The 22,854-nt window shown below is 42.3% G+C and overlaps 1 protein-coding gene across 6 annotated transcripts in view; it reads left to right on the forward strand.

Annotated features, from left to right (window-relative positions):
• CCDC138 (coiled-coil domain containing 138) overlaps positions 1 to 22,854 on the forward strand; it is a 201,566-nt gene that overhangs the window by 32,413 nt on the left and 146,299 nt on the right. For all 6 annotated transcript variants that reach the window (XM_059688358.1, XM_059688356.1, XM_059688357.1 and 3 more), the window contains exons 6-7: positions 8,364 to 8,522; positions 14,298 to 14,417. In XM_059688358.1, coding sequence (XP_059544341.1) covers positions 8,364 to 8,522; positions 14,298 to 14,417 — 279 coding nt within the window. The remainder of the gene's footprint in view (positions 1 to 8,363; positions 8,523 to 14,297; positions 14,418 to 22,854) is intronic.

Consider the following 22,854-nt stretch of genomic DNA (forward strand, 5'->3'; position numbering starts at 1 on the left):
GAGGGGTTAAGGGGGCATATGTAATACATTCAACAGTAAGAATTAAAAAACAAGAAGTACAAATTAGCCGGTACAGAATAGTCATGGGGATGCAAAGTACAGCATAGGAAATAGTGTCAATAATCCTATATAATAAAAGGGTAATATGCAAGTTTACCCTAACAGCAGAACCACTGGGAATGACTGGTCACTATGACACACACTGACCACAAGAGGGCAGACGCTCAATGCAGGAGCTGCCCCCTGGTGGTCAGTGCACTCCCACAAGTGGAGCTCTGCTCAGCCACAAGCCAGGCTGACGGCTGCCAGTACAGCGGTGGTGGCAGGAGCCTCTCCTGCCTCCTTAGCAGTGCTAAGGATGTCCGACTGCAGCTTAGACCTGTTCCCCGCTGGAAGTGGACATCCCCCGAGGGCTCCCGGGCTGCCAGAGGGATGTCTGACTGCCAGCTTAGGCCCAATCCCCCAGGGAGCGGGCCTAGCCAGCAGGTGGACATCCTCTGAGGGGTCCCAGACTGCAAGAGGGCACAGGCAAGGCTAAGGGACCCCCCCCCCCCCCAGTGCACAAATTTTTGTGCACCGGGCCTCTAGTATTATAATAACTCTGTATGGTGTTTGATGGTACTAGATTTATCTGGATTATCACTTTGTAAGTTACATAAATGTCCAATCACTGGGTTGTGCACCTAAAACTATACTCTAATTGAAAAATAATAGTAAAAAAAATAAAGAATAAGTCCTGAAAAAAACAAACAAAAACAAAATAAAAAACAATGAAACTATGGCTTTCTCTTCCCCCAGCCCTGCACAGCTTTCCCCTCGTGGCGCAGCCTTCCCCTCCTGGCACACCCTTTCACTACTGTGGTCTTGGGTCCAGACTCCCCAGCAGCCAGCAGCTCTGTGGCTTTTTCTTTTCACAGTTGGATGTTATACCTGCCGCCAAGGGCCATGGTTTTGGAGCTCAGCCTGGGCTGGGCATCTATTTTTCTGAGGGAACTGCTACTCCCTTATGCAGCTTCCTCCTCTCCTTCTCGATTCACTGGCCTGGTGGCCTGCTGCCCCTCTAGAGCCCTTGCCACTCTTCCTACCGGTCTTCAGGCATTTTCTGCCCTTCCTTGTTGTAGTTGCCTCCTCAGTTGTGCCTAATTTAATTCCAGGTGTTCTCTGATTTAGATTTCCCGTCTGGCCCCGGGATGAGGTTCATTACACCTCTGCCTATTTGGCTGCCATTTTTTCTTCTCTCTATATTTTTATTTCAGTGAAGAAGGGGGAGGGAGAAAGAGATAGAAGCATCAATGATGAGAGAGAATCATTGATTGATTGGCTGCCAGAGGGATTGAGCCTGCAACCCAGGCATGTGCCCTGACCAAGAATCAAACTGTGTCCTCTTGGTTCATAGGTCAACGCTCAACCATTAAGCAATGCTGTCTGGACTCTATTTTTTTTTTTTAATCAAATCATCAATTCATGTACATTTGGGTTGTTTCCACTTTTTGACTATTGTGAGTATTGTGGCTATGAACATTCGTGTTTTAAGTTTTGCTCTTGTGTGTATACTTGGGAGTGGAGTTACTGGGTCATATGATAACTGTATGTTTAAATTTTTGAGGAACTGTCAGACTGTTTTCCAAAGTGACTACATCATTTTACATTCTCAGCAGTGAACAAGGATTCCAGTTTCTCCTCCTCCTTTACATTTGTTATTTTGTCTTTTTGATTCTAGCCATTTTAGTGGGATTAAAGTGATATTTCATTGTGGATTTTTTAAAGCATTTTTTTAAAATACATTTTTTCTTGGTTTCAGAGATGAAAGGAGAGGGAGAGAGAGATGGAAACATCAGTGATGAGAGAGAATCATTGATCAGCTGCCTCCTGCCTACTGGGGATTGAGCCCACAACCTGGGCATATAACCTGACTGGGAATCAAAACTGTGACCTCCTGGTTCATAGTTCGAATCTCAACTACTGAGCTACGCTGGCTTGGCTAAAGTATTTTTTATTAAAGTATAGTTGGTACACAATATTATTAGTTTCAACATAGTGATTCGATATTTTTATATACATTGTGGTATGCTCAGCACACTAAGTCAAGTAAAGTTGCAAAGTTAATCACACTACTGTTGACTGTATTGCCTTTCACTATTTTCACCCATCCTTCCACCTTCCTCCCCTCTGGCAACCATCAGTTGTTCTTTGTTTCTTTTTTTTTTTTTGTCTTTTTTTAATTTATTTTATTTTATTTATTTTTTTTAAAAAATTAAATCTTTATTGTTCAGATTATTACATTTGTTCCTCTTTCCCCCCCCCCCCCATATCTCCCCTCCTCCCAGTTCCCGCCCCACCCTCCGCCCTCAATCCCCACCCACTGTCCTCATCCATAGGTGCACGATTTTTGTCCAGTCTCTTCCCGCATCTCCCACACCCCTTTCCCCCGCAAGAATAGTCAGTCCATTCCCTTTCTATGTCCCTAATTCTATTATAATCACCAGTTCATTCTGTTCATCAGATTATTTATTCACTTGATTTTTAGATTCACTTGTTGATAGATGCATATTTGTTGTTCATAATTTGTATCTTTACCTTTTTCTTCCTCTTCCTCTTCTTAAAGGATACCTTTCAGCATTTCATATAATCCTGATGAACTCCTTTAGCTTTTCCTTATCTGTGAAGCTCTTTATCTGACCTTCAATTCTGAATGATAGCTTTGCTGGATAAAGTAATCTTGGTTGTAGGTTCTTGGCATTCATCACTTTGAATATTTCTTGCCATTCCCTTCTGGCCTGCAAAGTTTCTGTTGAGAAATCAGCTGACAGTCGTATGGGTATTCCCTTGTAGGTAACTGAGTTTCTTTCTCTTGCTGTTTTTAAGATTCTCTCTTTATCTTTTGCTCTTGGCATTTTAATTATGATGTGTCTTGGTGTGGTCCTCTTTGGATTCCTTTTGTTTGGGGTTCTCCGCGCTTCTTGGACCTGTAAGTCCATTTCTTTCACCAGGTGGGGGAAGTTTTCTGTCATTATTTCTTCAAATAGGTTTTCAATATCTTGCTCTCTCTCATCTTCTGGCACCCCTATAATTCTGATGTTGGTACGCTTGAAGCTGTCCCAGAGGCTCCTTACACTATCCTCGCATTTTTGGATTCTTTTTTTATTTTGCTTTTCCGGTTGGGTGTTTTTTGCTTCCTCGCATTTCAAATCATTGACTTGATTCTTGCGCTCCTCTGGTCTGCTGTCGGGAGTCTGTATAATATTCGTTATTTCAGTCCGTGTATGCTTAATTTCTAGTTGGTTCCCCAACATAACATCGAGGGTCTTATTAGTTTTCTTGTAGATCTCATTAAGTTTATCGGCGGCTTCTAAACAGTTCTTGAGAGACCTTAAAAGTGTGGTTCTGAACTCTATATCTTCCATTGACAATTTTGTCCTGTTTCTTTGTCTCCGCATTTTGTTATGCTTCCTTGGTGCACCCCCTAGTGGTCTTTGTTCGGAGTCTTATAGTTAAACCTTGATTGTTGTAGCTAATTCCAGGGAGGGTTTGACCTCCAGGCCAAGTGGCTATGAGAATCAGCTGTGTCAGCAGTGAGAGAACTTCTGTCCTCTAGGGAGGTGCTAATCTAGCCTTTGCCCGAGGCTATCCGGCAAATGCCTCTGTGCAGGGCTTGGGCAGGGCGGGTCCCACAGGATCAACAGCGTGGGCCAGAGAGAGAGCAGTTATGGCGGCTCTCAGTCCTGTCCCTAGGGGCTCTGCCTCTCTGAGTTCCAGCACCCACTGCAAAGCTCGGAGAGAAAGCTGCACTCGCTCTGACCCAAGCCAGACAGTCCCGCTTCTCCCGTTTGAGTCTGGGTCCCCAAAGACTCGCCTGTATCTGGAGCTCAGAGTCTGCGACTCCCTCCCGATTGAAAACGCCAAGCGCGCCCTCCGCCGCCAGCCCGCTCCGCGCACTCCGCACCTCAGAATCTGACTTCAGCACTGCGCCTCCTCTGAGTGTCCGTATGCGTTTCTCTTTCCTCCTAGTTGTAGGACTTCCACTCAGCCAGCGTTCCTGTGGTTCTGGGTGATGTCCTTTCCGTCTTTTAGTTTCACTTTTTGTGTTCTTTGTTTCTATGAATCTAATTGTGTTTTATTTTTTTTCTCTTTTCTTTTGATTTTCTAAAAAAACCCCACATATTAGTGAAATCATGTAGTATTTTTCTTTGTCTGACTTATTTCACTTAGAACAATACCCTCTCGATCCATGTTGTTGTGGATGGCAATATTTTGTTCTTTTTATTGCTGATCATGGTAGTGTTGATTTCCATTTCCCTGGTTGCTAATTGAACTCAGTTTTAGACATGTTTATTTTTGTTACCTGAAAGCATATAGGTGGATATGTTAAATAGGCTGTTTGGACTTTAATTTGGAGCTTAGAGAAAGAGCTGAGTAGTTGTATGTTGGGTGAAATTGGCCATTGTGTGGATGGAACAAAGCCGAGAGTGTGTGAAAACTGAGAAAGAAAATGGCTGAAGTCTAAAGCCTGAGGAACATTAGTAATTAAAGGACAGGAGATGAAACAGAGCCTGCAGAGGAGACAGAGAGAGATGTGGGAAACCAGGAGAATGTGGAAACTGATGAAATAATATTTTAAGTTGGAAGAAAGGGACAATAATATAAAACATTGTTGAGGATTCAATAAAATTAAATAAAATGGATGAAAAGTGACCTTCAGATTTTGTAATAGGTTAATCATTTCAATAGGGAAACATGGGCTGAGGCCAGATTAAAATAAATTCAGGGGTGATTGAGAGGTAAAGAAGAGGGCTCAACAAATGTAGACACAGTTTTAAAGAAGTTTCTGAAGGGGAAGAAATAAGTTGGGTGGGGTCAAGAGATTTCATTTCAGATGAGATGGAAGATGTCAAAAATATTAGAGGAATACTCAGACTAGTAATCTTCAGGAGAAGGCAGAAGGCAGTGAGATCCTGAGCCTATTTTATAATAGGGAGTGATGGAGAAATGTGTGTCTTGAAGGCAGGGGGTTGATGATTTCTTCGGCTTCTATTTTCCCTGTGAAGATAGAAATGAGGCTGTCTGCACTGAAGGACATAGAAGGTGATATGTTCAAAGAAAAGAGTGGAGAAGGTATGAAATAGACACTGTGGAGAATGGGAAAGAAAAAGCCAACCATGAAAATATAAATAATATTTCTAGACTGCATTAGAAAAGTGAGACAATACATTCACAATGGTACTGCTTTTCATGGTGTGTGATTTTTAGCAGTGTACCACTGGGGTAGGGAAGGCAGTTAGTGCTTTAGTTCAGGGTTTGGGTCTTTTAGCCCAACATAACAGAATGGAGAATATAGGTAAAAAAGTGGACTGTTAAGTTGAAGTGGAGCATGGAATTTAAGCTGGATTGGATAGGGCATTAATTCAATATAATACTGTAATTTTGTACCCCCAATTTTTTTTTTTTTTTTACACATAGGAACTTTTATAAATGTATATATGTAGAAAGCATAACAATAAAATGTATACATTCAAAATAAAAGAATAAAAACTAAATCAAAAAGTAGATTAAGAGAATAATGCCTTGTGGCCACATTCAAGGATAATTCAAATTTAGAAAACATATCAAAATCATTAAATATACTATAATAACTAATTAAAAGTAAATAATGTTATGTTATAAGTATATGTTCTTAAAAGAGGCATTAATAACATTTAGAAACCATTCTTAATATAAGGAACTTTTCTTTTCATGTTTTTTTTTTTAAAAAATCTTTATTGTTCAGATTATTACATTTGTTCCTCTCCCCCCCCCCCCATAGCTCCCCTCCACCCGGTTCCAACCCCACCCTCTGCCCTTACCCCCGCCACCCACTGTTCTCATCCATAGATGTACAATTTTTGTCCAGTTTCTTCCCAAACCCCCCACACCCTTTCCCCCCCACCCCGAGAATTGTCAGTTCACTCCCTTTCTGTGCCCCTGATTCTGTTATATTAACCAGTTTATTCTGTTCATCAGATTATTTATTCACTTGATTTTTAGATTCACTTGATAGATGTGTATTTGTTGTTCACAATTTGTATCTTTACCTTTTTCTTCTTCTTCCTCTTCTTAAAGAATACCATTCAGCATTTCATATAATACTGGTTTGGTGGTGATGAACTCCTTTAGCTTGTTCTTATCTGTGAAGCTCTTTATCTGACCTTCAATTCTGAATGATAGCTTTGTTGGGTAAAGTAATCTTGGTTGTAGGTTCTTGCTATTCATCACTTTGAATATTTCTTGCCACTCCCTTCTGGCCGGCATAGTTTCTGTTGAGAAATCAGCTGACAGTCGTATGGGTACTCCCTTGTAAGTAACTAACTGTTTTTCTCTTGCTGCTTTTAAGATTCTCTCTTTGTCTTTTGCTCTTGGCATTTTAATTATGATGTGTCTTGGTGTGGTCCTCTTTGGATTCCTTTTGTTTGGGCTTCTCTGCGCTTCCTGGACTTGTAAGTCTATTTCTTTCACCAGGTAGGGGAAGTTTTCTGTCATCATTTCTTCAAATAGGTTTTCAATATCTTGCTCTCTCTATTCTTCTGGCACCCCTATAATTCGGATGTTGGTACGCTTGAAGTTGTCCCAGAGGCTCCTTACACTATCTTCATATTTTTGGATTCTTTTTTCTTTTTGCTTTTCTGGTTGGGTGTTTTTTGCTTCCTCGTATTTCAAATCTTTGACTTGATTCTTGCGATCCTCTAGTCTGCTATTGGAACTCTGCATAATATCCTTTATTTCAGTCAGTGTATGCTTAATTTCTAGCTGGTCCTTTTTCATAACCTCGAGGGTCTCACTAGATTTCTTGAGGGTCTCCCTAAATTTATCGACAGTCTCACTAGATTTATCAAGGGTCTCACTAAATTTATCGGAGGTTTCTAGAAAATTCTTCAAAAACCTTAAAAGTGTGGTTTTGAACTCTATATCCAGTAGTTTGCTTTCCTCCATTTCTGTCATTTGTGACCTGTTTCTTTGTCTCTGCATTTTGGCTGCTTCCCTGTGTTGATAGAGTGGCTTTCTATGTTAGGTGTCCTATAGTGCCCAGTGGCTCAGCCTCCCCAATTACCTGAGGTGGACACGCTTGGTGCACCCCTTTGTGGGCTTTGTGCACAGTCTTGTTGTAGTTAAGCCTTGATTGTTGTAAATATCACTGGGAGGAATTGACCTCCAGGGCAATTGGCTGTAGAATCAGCTGTGTCTGCAGTGGGAGTACTTCTGAGCTGGGGTCACTCTTCTGGGGCAAGACTTGCTTCAGTGGGGCTTTGGTGCTCACAGAGTCTGCCCCCTGAGTATGTCCCTTATGGATCTGAGGAATTGTAATCTGGATGGTCCCACTCTGACCACTGGGTACACTGGCTCTTGGATCTCTAAGGAGGTGCTAATTTAGCCTGTGCCTGTGGCTACCCAGCAGGAGCTATGGAGAGATCTGCAGATTCTTCTTCCAGCTTGAGGTTTGGAGGTGCCCAGAGGAGGCCTAGCTGTGAAGCAGTGCAAGCTGCTGTGGGGCCTTGGGCCTTCTTTTGGATGTTCTGGCTTTCTCTCACCCAGCTGCAGTTTATTAGGTAATTTTCAGCTTGCAAAGGGCCAGGCCTTTCATATGTAAAAGCCTCTGCGCACAGCTTGGGTGGGGTGAGGTCTCAGCAGATCAACAGGGCGGAGCAAGTAACTATGGCTGCTCCCCAGTCCTACCCTAAGAGTGCCCTCGTCTCAGTGTCCCGGTAATCATTGCAAGCACCTTTGAGAGAAAGCCGCCCTCGAGTTCTGCATGATGCCAGACAGTCCAGTTTCTCCCTGTATGAATCTGGGTCTACAGAGACTCGCCTGGAAGTGGAGTTCAGAGCAGTCAGGAGCTTGAGACTCCCTCCTGATTGAAAAAGACAACCGCGTCCTCATCCGCCAGCCCTTTCGGCGTGCACCTCCGTACCTCTGCACTTTACTTCCGCACCTCCTCTGAGTGTCAGTGCTTTTCTCTTTCCTTCTAATTGTAGAATTTCCACTCAGCCAGCCTTCCTGTGGTTCTGGATGATGTCTGTTTTGTCTTTTAGTTGTATTTTTGAAGTGGTTGTTCGAGGTACCAATTTCCGGTGTTTACCTATGCCGGCATCTTGGTTTCCTACCCCAAATTCTTTTGAGTTTCCATAGTAGTATCTCACTATAGTATCATGTCATTTTATAGCAAATTAAAATTTCTGTGCAAGTTTACTTGCTGCTGTACTAGTCTAATTATTACCGTAATCCAGATTTTGCTTGGTACCATTTGATTATTCTGTAATTTTTGTAAATATAATTTATAGAATTTGTGAATGTACTTTTTAAAACACATTTTTAAATCTTACGTTTTGATTCAGTGTGAAACTGCAGCACAACAGGAATTTGCTGAAGAACTTCAGAAGCGAGAACATTTTTTAGTTGAAAGAGAAGAACTGCTGTTCAGACATGAAACTGCCTTGAGCAAAATCAAAGGTGTGGAAGAAGAAGTTCTTACGAGATTTCAGATTATGAAGGAGGTAACTGTAGCATTTGATTTTAGAGTTTCTCTTTTTCCTCTTAATTTAGATCCACTAGTTATTAGCATTTGCCACAGAGGCTTTATTTTTTCTTCCCAACCACTTTCACACACACACATTTTTTCTCTCTGGATGGTTTATTAGTAACTTGCAAAAATCATGACACAGCACCCCTAAAAATGTCCTTAGTATTATAGATAGTACTTATTTTTAGAAGTATGTATTCCGTAACAATAAGTATATTCTCTATACTATTATCATATTAGGAAATTAATACTAATTAAGTAATTTAATTTAATGTACAATTCACACTCACTTTCCCACTTGTTTTTCAAAATGTCTTTTATTGCTTCTTTTGTTATATATTTGGATCAAGAAACTGGTCATAATTCATGCATTATGTTTCATCTTAATATCTTGGTGCTTTCTTCTAATCTAGAGCAGTCAACTCTACTATTTTTGTTTTTTGAGAGACTTTTCTTTGAAGGCTTCAGGCCAGTATTCTTTTTTTTTTTTTTAAATACATTTTATTGATCTTTCACAGAGAGGAAGGGAGATGGATAGAGAGTTAGAAACATCGATGAGAGAGAGATATCGATCAGCTGCCTCTTGCACACTTCCCACTGGGTATGTGCCCACAACCAAGGTACATGCCCTTGACTGGTATCGAACCTGGGACCCTTGAGTCCGCAGGCCGACGCTCTATCCACTGAGCCAAACCGATCAGGGCCAGGCCAATATTCTTCTAGAGCAGCGGTCACCAACCTTTCAGATCTCACGGACCACCAGTGGTCTGCAGACCACTGGTTGGCCACAGCTGCTCCAAAGATTTCCTTAAACCAGTGGTCGCCAACCTTTTGGACCTCACGGGTCACCAGTGGTCCGGGGATCACCAGTGGACCACTGGTTGGCGACTGCTGTTATAGAGTATGTCTTATTCTGGATTTGCCTATTGTTTCCTAATGATTATTTCAGATTAAATGTTTATGTCAAGGATGTTATATAGGTTATATTGTAGCCTTCTTTATTTCATATCCAGAGATACGTTCCTGTATGTATAACATATAGCGTAAAATTCTGTTTTAAAAGTCTTATAATCACCACCATAATCAAGATAATAATTTCAGCATTCCAAGTTTCCTTATGCTGCTTTGTAGTTATCCCTATTCCCCCAGTCTCAATCCTTGAAAACAACTGATCTTTTTTTTGTCCCTGCTTTTCTGAAAATGTCATGTAAATAGAATCATTACATGCTTTTTCTATATCTTTGCTTTTTTAGCAGCAAGTCAATTATGCTGTATCTTCCTATGCTTTTAAAAAACATTTTATTGTTGACATTATTACAGATGTCCCCTATTTTCTTCCCATTGCCCCCCTCCACTGGGTTCCCAACTTGCCCCAGGCCTTTACCTCCCTACTGTCTATGTCCATAGGTAAGATATTTGGTTAATCTCTTCCTGCCCCCCTCCTTCCTTCCATCTGAGATTCATCAGTCTGTTCTATGCCTCTGATTTTATTTTATTCACCAGTTTATTTTGTTCATTAGATTTCTTGTTCATTTATTTTGATTTTTTAGATTCAATTGTTGATAGATATGTATTTGTTGCCATTTTATTATTCATAATTTTTATCCCTTTTCCTTCCGTCCTCCTCCTCCCCTTCTTCCTCTTCATCCTCCTTCTCCCATGTCTTACTGGTTTGGTGGTGATGAACTCCTTTAGCTTTTTATTGTCTGGGAAGCTGTTTCTCTGACCTTCAATTGTAAATGAAAGCTTTGCTGGGTAGAATAATCTTGGATGTAGGTCCTTGCTATTCATCACTTTGAATATTTCTCACCACTCCCTTCTAGCCTGCAAAGTTTCTGATGAGAAATCAGCTGACAGTCACATGGGCACTCCCTTGAAACTAACTGCTTTTCATTTTCTACTTTTAAGATTCTCTCTTTATCTTTAGCCTTTGGCATTTTATTTTATTTTATTATTATCTTTAATTAAATCTTTATTGTGCAGATTATTGCAGTTGTTCCTCTTCTCTCCCCCCCCCCCCATAGCTCCCCTCCACCTGGTTCTGACCCCACCCTCTGCCTTTACTCCCCCCGCCACACATACACTGTCCTCATCCATAGGTGTACGATTGTTTTCCAGTCTCTTCCCGAACCCCACACCCCTTTCCACCCGAAATATGTCAGTCCACTCCCTTTCCATGCCCCTGATTCTATTCTATTCACCAGTTTATTTGGTTCATCAGATTTTTAATTCATTTGATTTTTAGATTCTCTTGGGACCCAGGCTGGCTTCTCCGGGGCTGCCTTCCCTGGGCCACCCGCAGCACCCGGGACTCCGGCTGTCTTCCTCTGGGCCGCCCACAGGCACCCAGGACCTGTGCTGGCTTCCCTGGGCCCCCTGCAGGCACCCGGGAGCCAGGCTGGCTTCCCTCAGGCCCCGGCTTCATCGGAAGGATGTCGGAATGATATTTGGAAGACATCTGGTCTAATTAGCATTTTAACCTTTTATTATTATAGACTATGCACAAATATTCATGCACCGGGGGTGGTCCCTCAGGCTGGCCTGACCCCTCTCACATTCTGGAAGCCCTCAGGAGATGTCCTACTGATGGCTTAGGCCCGCTCCCCAGGGGAAGCAGGCCTAAGCCGCAGTCTGGCATCTGTGGGAGGTGACCGGGCTGATCAGGGGATGGAGCCGCCCCATCACCCCACTGCTGCTGCCACTGCCTGCCGCCAGCCCTCCTCGGCCCTTGCAGCTACTGCAGCTTTGTCCAGAAGGACATCCGGAAGACGTCCAGTCTATCCTGTCTAATTAGCATATTATCCTTTTATTAGTATAGATAGATTACTCCACAGATTTCTGAAGCTCAGTTCCCTTTTCCTCATTTTTTTTTCTTCTGTCTTCTTCAGATTTTATGTCTGTTTAGCTGTCTTTAAATTCACTGTTTCTTCTTTCATTTCTATCACTATTGAGCTCAACTAATAAATTTTTTAATTCTGGTATGATAAAGTTCTGAAATTCCGTTATGTTCTTTTGAAAACTTTTAAATTTTTCTCATGAGAATTTCTGTCTTTCCCTTTGCATTTATTTACAGTTACTTCATGAAACACAGTTAAAAATTCAATATGTGGATCATCTAAGGGTTGGTATTTTTCTTGACACTTAGTCATATTTTTCTGATTCTTCCCCTCCCCCCGCATTGACCCCCATCAGCCCGCCCCTCCCCCCCTCCCCAGGCCCTCACCGCCCCATTGGCCATGCATATATGCATACAAGGTCCTTGGTTGATTACCTCCCTCCCACCCACCCTCCCCTACCTTCCCTCCGAGATTCTGCACTCTGTTCCATGCTTTTATGTCTCTGGATCCACTTGGTTCATCAGATTATTTTGTTACTTAGATTCCACATATAAGTGAGATCATGTGATACTTGTCTTTCTCTGACTGACTTATTTCACTTAGTGTTATATACTCCAGGTCCCTCCATGCTGTCTCAAAGGGTAAGAGATACTTTTTTTTTTTTTACTGCTGAATAGTAATGAGTCTCATTCATTAAGGAAAGCAACAAACAACTAAAGCCACATGAGCACCAAAATTCATGAGATCAGTTTTTAAAGGTTTCCTTAATCATAAAGTTTTCTAATGAAAACAGAAACCCCTTTTCTCCTGTAGCCTTTCCAGCTCACTATTCAAGAGATTTGAATACTTCTATTAAAGCAGTTTAGAAGTATATAGGAAGCCCACTTTATCCTTGAATGGTGACTTCTGCCCAATATGCAGCCTCTCCTTCCTTTATTAATAATGCAATCCAAGTGAATATGCTGTGAGAAAAATAGTAATTTATACAGTGCCGCCCTCTGATAAAAGGGAAACACCACTCAAAGCAGAAGGCCATAGAGGGCTCATTGCAAATCCAGTAGAACTAAGAGAGGCCTTCAACTTTCCAAATAAACTTTGCAACTGGATCCAGGTCGAACATTGCCCTGCAGTAAGGAGTAGTGTATATGCCATTGAGTGGACCCAGCTTCTAAGAACTGTTACAGTGGCTTCCTGAGTCATCTTCTTTCTCTCCCATTCATATAAGAGAAAATACACACCTTAGCCTTGATTCTCACTCTCCACAAATCTGTCTGTACAGAGGTGTTTGTTTCTAAGTCTAAAACCTCAGCACAGGGTTGAGACATTTCATGAAATACTCTCTTCCACAGGCCAGGGTAGTATGGAATTTTACTTTTTTTTTTTTGATGCAATTGTAAATGGTATGGTTTTCTTAGTTTCCCTCTCTGAGAGTTTATTATTGGTGAATGAAAATGTAACTTTCTGAAAGTTTATTTTGTAACCTGCTACTTTACTGAATTCATTTATCAGTTCTAGTAGTTTTTTGGTGGAATACTTAGGGTTTTCTATGTACAATATCATGTCATCTGGGAATAAAGAGCTTTACTTCCTCCTTTCCAATTTGAATGCTTTTGATTTCTTCTTCTTGTCTGATCACTATGGCTAGGATTTCCAGTACTATGTTGAATAAGACTAGGGAAAGTGGATATCCCTGTCTTGTTATTGATCTTAAGGGAAATGTTTTAAGTTTATCCCTGTTGAGTAGGATATTAACTGTAGTATGTCATATATGGCCTTTATCATGTTGAAGTATGTGTTCTCTATTCCCACATTGCTGAGAGTTTTTAATCATAAATGGATGTTGGAGTTTGTCAAATGCTTTTTCTGTATCTGTTGATATGATCATATGATTTTTGTCCTTCATTTTGTTTATCTCATGTATTACATTAATTGATTTGCAAATATTGAAACAACCGTCATCCCAGGAATACATTGTATAAAAAAGTGTATTTGTGATTATATCCTAAGTTATTTAAGGAATCATTTAATGTAATAATAAAATTATTACCTAATTTTTGCAGATGATTGAATTTTTAAACATGGTTTCACAAGAAGGAATGCTTGTAATCTCAGAGCTCTCATCCTACTTTTATTTTTGTGTTTTGTTTTCTCCTTAGATTTGTCTGCTGCTTTAAGTATAAAGATACTTGCTATATTTTAATGGTGCCTATATGATTACTTGAAAGAAGGAAACTCACTTTTTTTCCTTTGTAAACTTGCTTTTTCAAATACATTAGGAATACAGAGTAAGGGGTGAAAGAAACAATAAGTATTCATACTTTAAATTGAAAACATGCTATCTCATCTAAATGTAATTTGAGGGGAAATTGATTTGAATCATTTATAAAACTGATTAAGGAGAGTCAAAGCATCAGATACATTTTATTATATATGTTAATTTTTTGAGATGTAAAACAATTGTAGCCACTTTATGAGAATAAGAAATTATTTTCTGTCTATGGACTATTTCTTCTGCTTCTTAAGGTTAACTTAAATGTTAAATTTCAATCTTTAAAGCTATGAAAAACTAATTAGTCTCTTTGGAAGGATCTGAAATCTTTCTTTGTTTTACCATTCTGCAATGTCAAATAGAAATAATTCCATTGAGTTTCTGTGGTGGATTTTTCTGAGCAGAAGCTTTATTGCAGCTTAGTATGTTTTAATAGGTATTTCACAATTGCGTTTAATGCTTGGTTAGCATTTTGATGACTATACAGTTTTTATAAATTATTTGCAACATTAGTCATGTCTGCTTAAACATGCTGATTAAAGTTCTTTTGATTCAGGGAGTTCTAATTTTTAATTTATGTTTAGCACTGTTAGTGACAAGGAATCATTACCTAATTTTTAAATAAAATATTTTTCCCTCCTAGCAACATGATGCAGAAGTTGCACACTTAACTGAGGTTCTCAAGGATAAAAACAAAGAAAGCAAGAGGCTAAGGTCTTCTTTTGATGCTTTGAAAGAATTGAATGATAACTTAAAAAAACAGGTAAGATCCATTTTAATATATATTAGATTATAAGACATTCTTGGTACTATATGGTTTATATTTAACAAATTATAAGTCAATCTTAGAACATCTGGCTAGAGAAATGTTTGATTAACTTTGCTTGTAGCTTTATTACAAAATACTTCTAATATAAAATATTCTTAAGCTTTTGCTTTCTCATCATCTGTTCTGGCAACCAGCTGAGAAGTTTGGCAAGTTGAAATCTTTAAAAATATAAAAGCAAGTACTATATTTAAAAACAAGCCAAAGGAAAAACCCCAATAACCTGGGGACTTTTAACTGCTCTTAGGTGCTTATTTAATATTTATTTTGTGGGTATCTATTAATATACTAGGCACTGTACTAGAAGGAAGCCTTTACATTCATTGTTCATACTCTTGTGAGTATATTAGTAGACTGGTATCATATTGCACTGTAATTATTTATTTATACTAGAGGCCTGATGAACAAAAATTTGTGCACTCGGAGGGGCGTCCCTCAGCCCAGCCTGTGCTCTCTTGCAGTATGGGACCCCTCGGAGGATGTCCACTTGCTGGCTTAGGCCCGCTCCCCAGGGGATCGAGCCTAAGTTGGCAGTCAGACATCCCTCCGGCAGCCCGGGAGCCCTCGGGGGATGTCCACTTGCCAGCGGGGAGCATGCCTAAGCTGCAGTCGGACATCCTTAGCGCTGCTGAGGAGGCGGGAGAGGCTCCCACCACAAACACTGTGCTGGTAGCCATCAGCCTGGCTTGTGGCTGAGCAGAGCTCCCCCTGTGGGAGCACACTGACCACCAGGGGTAGCTTCTGCATTTAGTGTCTGACCCTGGTGGTTAGTGTGTGTCATAGTGACCAGTCATTCCTAGTGGTTCTGCTGTTAGGGTCAATTTTCACATTACCCTTTTATTATATAAGACAGAGGCCTGGTGCACAGGTGGGGGCCAGTTGGTTTGCACTGAAGGGTGTCCTGGACCAGGGTGGGGGTCCCGCTGGGGTGCCTGATTAGTCTGGGTGAGGGTCTGAGGGCTGTTTGCAGGCTGGTCAAGCCCCCCAGTGGGGACCTTCACCCCATGGGGGTGTGGCCAGCCTAGATGAGGGGCTGATGGCTGTTTGCAGGCTGGCCACAGCCCCTTCAGGGTGGTGGGGTCCTGCTGGGGTGACTGGCCAGCTTGGGTGTTGGGCTGAGGGCTGTTTGCAGGCTGGCCACATACCCTTCAGGGTGGGGGTTCCCACTGGGGTACCTGGCCAGCCTGGGTGAGGGGCTGATGGCTGTTTGCAGGCTGGTCAAGCCCCCCAGTGGGAACCCTCACCCTATGGGTGTTTGGCCAGCCTGGGTGAGGGGCAGAGGGCTGTTTTCAGGGTGGACATAGCCCCTTCAGGGTGAGGGTCCCCACTGGGGTGCCTGGACAGCCTGGGTGAGGTGCTGATGGTTGTGTTCAGGCTGGCCACAGCCTCTTTAGGGTGGGGGGCCCTACTGGGCTGCCTGACCAGCCTGGGTGAGGGGCTGATGGCCATTTTTAGGCTGGCCATGTCCGCGGGCTAGAAGCAGGTATCTGGGATTTATTTAACTTCTATAATTGAAACTTTGTAGCCTTTAGCGGAGCCCAGGTCCTGGAAGCCTGGGTTTCCCCTGGCAACCGAGGCTCTCAACCCCTCCTTGAGTGGAGGCCACGGCGGCTGGAAGCAGGTATCTGGGATTTATTTATCTTTTAGAATTGAAACTTTGTTGCCTTGAGTGGATCTCAGGGCCAGCTGGGCAGGCGGGAAGCTTGGCTTCCTCCATTGCCAAGGGCAATGCTCAAGCTCCATGGCCACCGCCATCTTAGTTGGGTAAATTTGCATATTTGCTCCTGATTGGCTGGTGGGCGTGGCTTGTGGGTGTAGCAGAGGTATGGTCAATTTGCATGTTTCTCTTTTATTAGATTAGACTAGAGGCCCAGTGCACAGAAATTTGTGCACTTGGGAGGGTCCCTCAGCCTGGCCTGTGCCCTCTCGCAGTCTGGGACCCCTCGGGGGATGACCACCTGTTGGCTTCGGCCTGCTCCCCGGGGGATTGGGCCTAAGCTGGCAGTCAGACATCCCTCTGGCAGCCTGGGAGCCCCCGGGGATGTCCACTTGCCAGCAGGGAGCAGGACTAGCTGCAGCGGACATCCTTAGCACTGCTGAGGAGGCGGGAGAGGCTCCCACCACCACCGCTGTACTGGCAGCCGTCGGCTTGTGGCTGAACAGAGCTCCCCCTGTGGGAGCACACTGACCACCAGGGGGGCAGCTACTGCATTGAACGTCTGCCCTCTGATGGTCAGTGTGTGTCATAGTGACCAGTGATTCCCAGTTGCTCTGCTGTTAGGGTCAATTTGCATATCACCCTTTTATTATATAGGATAGAGGCCTGTTGCATGGGTGGGGGCCGGCTGGTTTGCCCTGAAGGGTGTCCCTGATCAGGTGGGGGTCCCCGCTGGGGTGCCTGGCCAGCCTGGGTGAGGGGCTGATGGCTGTTTGCAGGCTGGCCATGGCCCCCAGCCACCCAAGCTCCCAGTGGAGGCTGGCTGGAAGCATGTATTATTAAGCCCAGATTTCAGGATCACCAAAAGACCACCAGGGAGCCAGCTGAGTCCGATGCAAAAGCAGATAGAGTCTTTATTCGGGCTAGCTCAAGCTCCCCCCACACTCGCCGACGCAGAGGCTGGGGAAGAGAGAGAGTGAGCTCTGTGGGGAGCGGGGTTTTAAAGGGGGGTTGGAGTAAGGGGAGGAGAGCAGACTATGGGCCCTGCTGATTGGCCAGGCAGAAGTCGGTGTCTTGTTACACAGGATGTGGTCGTATCTATGGCGCGCACTTCCCTTGATTATCATTGGTTAGTTTAAAGAAATCCTAGGTGTGGCTAGCAGAGGCTTGGGCTTCCGGGAAGAAGCTCCTTGCCAAGCACATGGCTAAGGCTGCTGCCCAAAAATGGAGGATCTGGGGTAAGATGGAGGGCGTAGCCCTTGCCCTTTCAGTATCTGGAATTTATTTAGCTTCTATAATTGAAACTTTGTTGCCTTTAGTGGAGGCCACAGCTGGCCAGGGCAGGCGGGAAGCTTGGCTTCCTCCATCGCCTGGGCAACCAAGCCTCCTGCTTGCTCCAGCTCCGTGGCTGCCGGCCGCCATCTTGGTTGGGTTAATTTGCATATAGTTGCTCTGATTGGCTGGTGGGCGTGGCTTGGGCATAGCAAAGGTATGGTCAGTTAGCATCTTTGTCTTTTATTAGTGTAGATAAGTGGTATAATTTAAAGTAGTACCTGATTATACTAAAGTTGCATAACAAATAGTTTTTTGCATTGTATTGGGTTTCTTTTTTTCTTTTTTCAACTTCACTTTGTCAGTTTTTGACCGAAAATGTGAAAGTGGAGGTATACATTGAAGATGGGCAGAAGAATGTATTTGTGGGAAGGAGAAGTGGATGAGCAGAATGGGGTAAACTCAGTCACTTTAACAATTAAAGCAATGGGCTGGAAAAATTTATGGATTCTAAAATGTAACTAAGTTCAGAGTCTCAGAGTTAATTTGCCTGCTGGGATTCCTTAGCTGGCTGTGGTTTTCTGTTTTTATTTATTTATTTATTTATTTTAATCCTCCCCCAAGGATATATTATTATTGATTTAAGAGAGAGAGAGAAACATAGATCAGTTGCATCTGTATGCTCCCTGACAGGAAATCAAACCTGTAATCTAGGTATGTGTCCTGACCAGGAATTGAACCCACAACCTTTTGGTGCATGGGACGATAGTCCAACCAACTAATCCACCTGGCCAGAGCTCTCTGTTTTTATTCTTGATTCCCCCAATGAGTCTTGAACTGCTTGTTATAACATTTTTCCTTTGCAGTGATAATTAGGTACCCTATTTTTCACTTTATCTAGTTCTTTGGCTTCCCTGAGTTCATTTGTGGACTCCCACAATTGGAATATGACCTTGACTTACTGTTGTGTGGGAGTTTGCTGTATCCCTGGAGAGATCACTTTTCCCATCACAATCTCAGTCTAGCACTCAAAAAAGATAAGGACTTCTTTTTTTTGCTAGCATAAGTACATTGTTGCCCATTCCTATCTCTAGGTTTATATTTATACTAGAGGCCCAATGCATGAAATTCGTGCATGGGAGGGGGGTCCCTCAGCTTGGCCTGCACCCTCTCCAATTCGGGACCCCTCGGTGGATGTCCGACTGCCAGGATCAGACCTAAACCGGCAGTCGGACATCCCTCTAGCAATCCGGGACCGCTGGCTTCTAACCGCTCACCTGCCTGCCTGTGGGTAGCACCTAACTGCCTCTGCCTGCCGACCTGATCACCCCTAACTGCTCCCCCCTACTGGCCTGATCGCTCCTAACTGCCCTCTGCTGCCGGCCTGACCACCTCTAACTGCCCTCCCCTGCCGGCCTGGTCGCCCCTAACCGCCTCTGCCTTGGCCCCCGCCACTGTGGCTTTGTCCGGAAGGACGTCCGGTCTAATTAGCATATTACCCTTTTATTAGTATAGACTAGAGCAGTGGTCGGCAAACTGCAGCTTGCGAACCATATGTGGCTCTTTGGCCCCTTGAGTGTGGCTCTTCCACAAAATACCAACTTCTGTGCATGGGCCATGAAGTTTCAATCGCAGTGTACGTGCGTGCCCGCACGTGGTATTTTGTGGAAGAGCCTCACTCAAGGGGCCAAAGAGCCGCATGTGGCTCGTGAGCCGCAGTTTGCTGACCACTGGACTAGAGGCCCGATGCATGAAATTCATCCACTGGGAGGAGGGTGCCTCAGCTCACCCTGCGCCCTCTCGCATTCCGGGACCCCTCGCTCCTTACCACTCAACTTACTGCTCCTTAGCGCTGCCATTGAGGCGGGAGAGGCTCCTACCACTGCTGCTGCGCTTGCCAGCTGTCAGCCTGGCTTCTGGCTGAGTGGTGCTCCCTGTGTGGGAGCACACTGACCACCAGGGGTCATCTCCTGCCTTGAGCGTCTGTCCCCTGGTGGTCAGTGCACATCGTAGTGACCGGTTGCTCTGGTCGTTCTTCCGTAATGGTTGCTTAGGCTTTTATTATATAGAAGATAATCCTTAATAATTTTACATGTGCTTGCATGAGTGTGTGGTGATTGGAGTGGCTATGTGTATTAGTAAGTGACTGAACCTATTGATAATTGGACTATGGCAATGTGTCAAAATTGACACTTTGAATTTGGGAAGTTGGGAGAAACATTTTGTATGAAGTGGCAGAATGCTTTTTTTCCCCAATGTTTTTATTGATTTTAGAGAGAGAAGAAGGAAGAGGGAGAGAGAGATAGCAACATCTATGAGAAAGAAACATCAACATCGATTGGCTGCCTCCTGCACGCCCCATGCTGGGCTTTGAGCCTGCAACTCGGCCATGTGTCCTGACTGGGAATCGAACTGGTGTATCGGTTGATGCTCAACCACTGACCCACACTTTCCTGGCCAGCATACTTTTTATGGTTGCTTTATTTAGCATATAACAAGAGTCAGCAAATATTTTCTGTTAAAAGACCACATAGTAAATATTTTGTATTTTGTGGGCCATATGGTCTTTATCATAATGACTCAACTCTGCAAAAGTAGTTATAGGCAGTAAGCAAGTCAATGAGCGTGGATGTGTCCTAATAAAAACAGGCAGTGGTCATATTTGGTCCACGTGCCATGGTTTGCTAGCTTCTGGCATGATGAGTGATACATGCTTTGGAAAATTGCTAATATAAAAGTCAGTTGTTTCTGTGACTAGCTTACATAGCACTTTATGATAGCATTGGGTATAAATAAATTTGTTTTAGTAGTAGTAGTAGTAGTAGTAATAATGATAATAATAATAAAAAAATTTCCCATTAAGTCTTACCAGGCTGAGGAGGCAAGGATTAATGTTCAGGACTCATTGGGGGAGAGAATCCCAGTGAACATCCCAGGCTCCTGTTGAAAGCAGCAGGGTTGTACTCGAGGAGGAGGTGAATTAGAGGTAGATAGAACCCTCTTCAAACTGAAAACTCTCCTGGACTCATCTCAGTTCCTGATCAGATTAAGGTGATCAGTCCCCATTTTAAGGACCTAGCAGAGAAAAGGATCAGCCCTTATTGAAAAAGATATATGTATAAAAATTGTAATTTTCTGTCATTCTATACAGAATTCATAAGCACATTACCAGACAGAATCATAGCTCCTGGTTGGGTAGAGTGTTGTCCTGATACTCTATGGTTGTGGGTTTTATCTCCCATCAGAACACATACAAGAATCAACCAATAAATAAGTGGAAAAACAACTCAATGTTTCTCTCTTTTTCTGTCTCCCTCCCTTCTCTTTCTAAAATCAATAAAAATAAAAAAGAATCATATGACTAAATATGAAGAGAAAAAAACTCCATACAATATGAACATACCTACAGGTGATCCAGTTATTGGAGTTAATAGGCAAAGACTTTAAAATAATAATTAATATAGTCAATAAAGTAGAAAAAATTGAGAACTTCATTAGAGAATTAGAATCTATAAAAGGGAATTAAATTAAAATTCTAAAACTGAAAAATGCGTTAATTGAATTTTAAATCTCCAGTAAATGGGTTTAACAGCAGATGAGACACAGAAGAATGCAGGTTAGTGAAGTAGAAGATAGTTTCATGAAAAGTCTTGAAATGAAAACATTGAGTGGAGGAAGAATAGAAAATTCATAAAATAGACATGGAATGTAGTTTAAAAGTTCAACATGGGATTCCAAGAAGAGATAATGGGGAAAAGCAAAATGTGTGAAGGGATAATGGTCACAAATTTCCAAAACTGCTGAAAGTTGCCAATCCACAGACTTAAGAAATTATGTTAACCCTAAGCAGAATACATTTTAAGGAAAATCATACATACATAGACACATTTTTAAAAATATATATTTTATTGATTTTTTACAGAGAGGAAGGGAGAGGGATAGAGAGCTAGAAACATCAATGAGAGAGAAACATCGACCAACTGCCTCCTGCACACCTCCTAGTGGGGATGTGCCTGCAACCAAGGTACATGCTCTTGACCGGAATCGAACCTGGGAACTTTCAGTCCTCAGGCTGACGCTCTATCCACTGAGCCAAACCGGTCAGGGCTAGACACATTATTTTTACGACTGTTGAAAACTTTGGGTAAAGTTAAAATCTTAAAAGTGGTCAGAGAAAAATAAGATACTTTCCTTCAAAGAAGGAACAGTAAGACTCATGGCTAGCTTTTAAGGATGAAGTATCATGTACCTAAACATAGATAGAAAAAGAGATATAAATTCCCCTTCTTGTTGTATGAGGCCAGCATAACCTTGAAACAACCCCGTTGAGAACATTGTAAGCAAAGGAAAGTGGAAACCAGTCTTAGGAATATAGGTGCAAAATTTTAAAATATCAGCAAATTGAATTTAGCGATACATAAAAAAGATAATACAGCTAAGTGGATTTAGTTCAGGAATACAAGGTTAGTTTATCATTTGAAAATTAATGCATTATCTCATAAAAGGAGAAAAATCATAATTTCTGTGACAAAATTCAGCACGAACTGATAATTACTAGTAATAGAAGAGAACTTCTTAGTTATAACAGAGTATCTAAAAAAATCCAACAATGCCGAAACCGGTTTGGCTCAGTGGATAGAGCGTCGGCCTGCGGACTGAAAGGTCCCAGGTTCGATTCCGGTCAAGGGCATGTACCTGGGTTGCAGGCACATCTCCAGTGGGAGATGTGCAGGAGGCAGCTGGTCGATGTTTCTCTCTCATCGATGTTTCTGACTATCTCTCTCCCTTCCTCTCTGTGAAAAATCAATAAAATATATTTAAAATAAATAAATAAAATCCAACAATAAATTTATACTTAATGCAAGTTATTGAAATATTTTCCCTCTGAGATCGTAACAAAATAAATGTGCTTACTATTACTCTTTCTTTTTTTTTTTTTTTTTAATATATTTCTTTATTGATTTTTTACAGAGAGAAAGAGAGAGGGATAGAGAGTTAGAAACATCAATGAGAGAGAAACATTGATCAGCTGCTTCCTGCACACCCCTACTGGGTATGTGCCCGCAACCAAGGTACATGCCCTTGACCAGAATCGAACCTGCGACCCTTGAGTCTGAAGGCTGACACTCTATCCACTGAGCCAAACCAGTTAGGGCTGTTACTCTTTCTATTGAGCATTATACTGAAAGCCCTAGTCAATGAAATAAGGAAAAAATGGAAAGTAAGGATTGGAAAGGAAGAAATCAGAATTATGCACAGATGACATTATTTACCTATGTACCTAGGTATGCAAATGAATGTACAGATGAGTTATTAGAATTAAGCAAATTTAGAAGAACCTTTGGATATAACTATGTTCAATATACAAAACCAAGTATATTTCTATATACTAACAATCAAATAGGTAATAGCATAGAAAAACATTAGCTATCCAGAAATAAATCT

This window comes from Myotis daubentonii, chromosome 3 (genome assembly GCF_963259705.1).
Source record: "Myotis daubentonii chromosome 3, mMyoDau2.1, whole genome shotgun sequence".
NCBI classification, from domain to species: Eukaryota; Metazoa; Chordata; class Mammalia; order Chiroptera; family Vespertilionidae; genus Myotis; species Myotis daubentonii.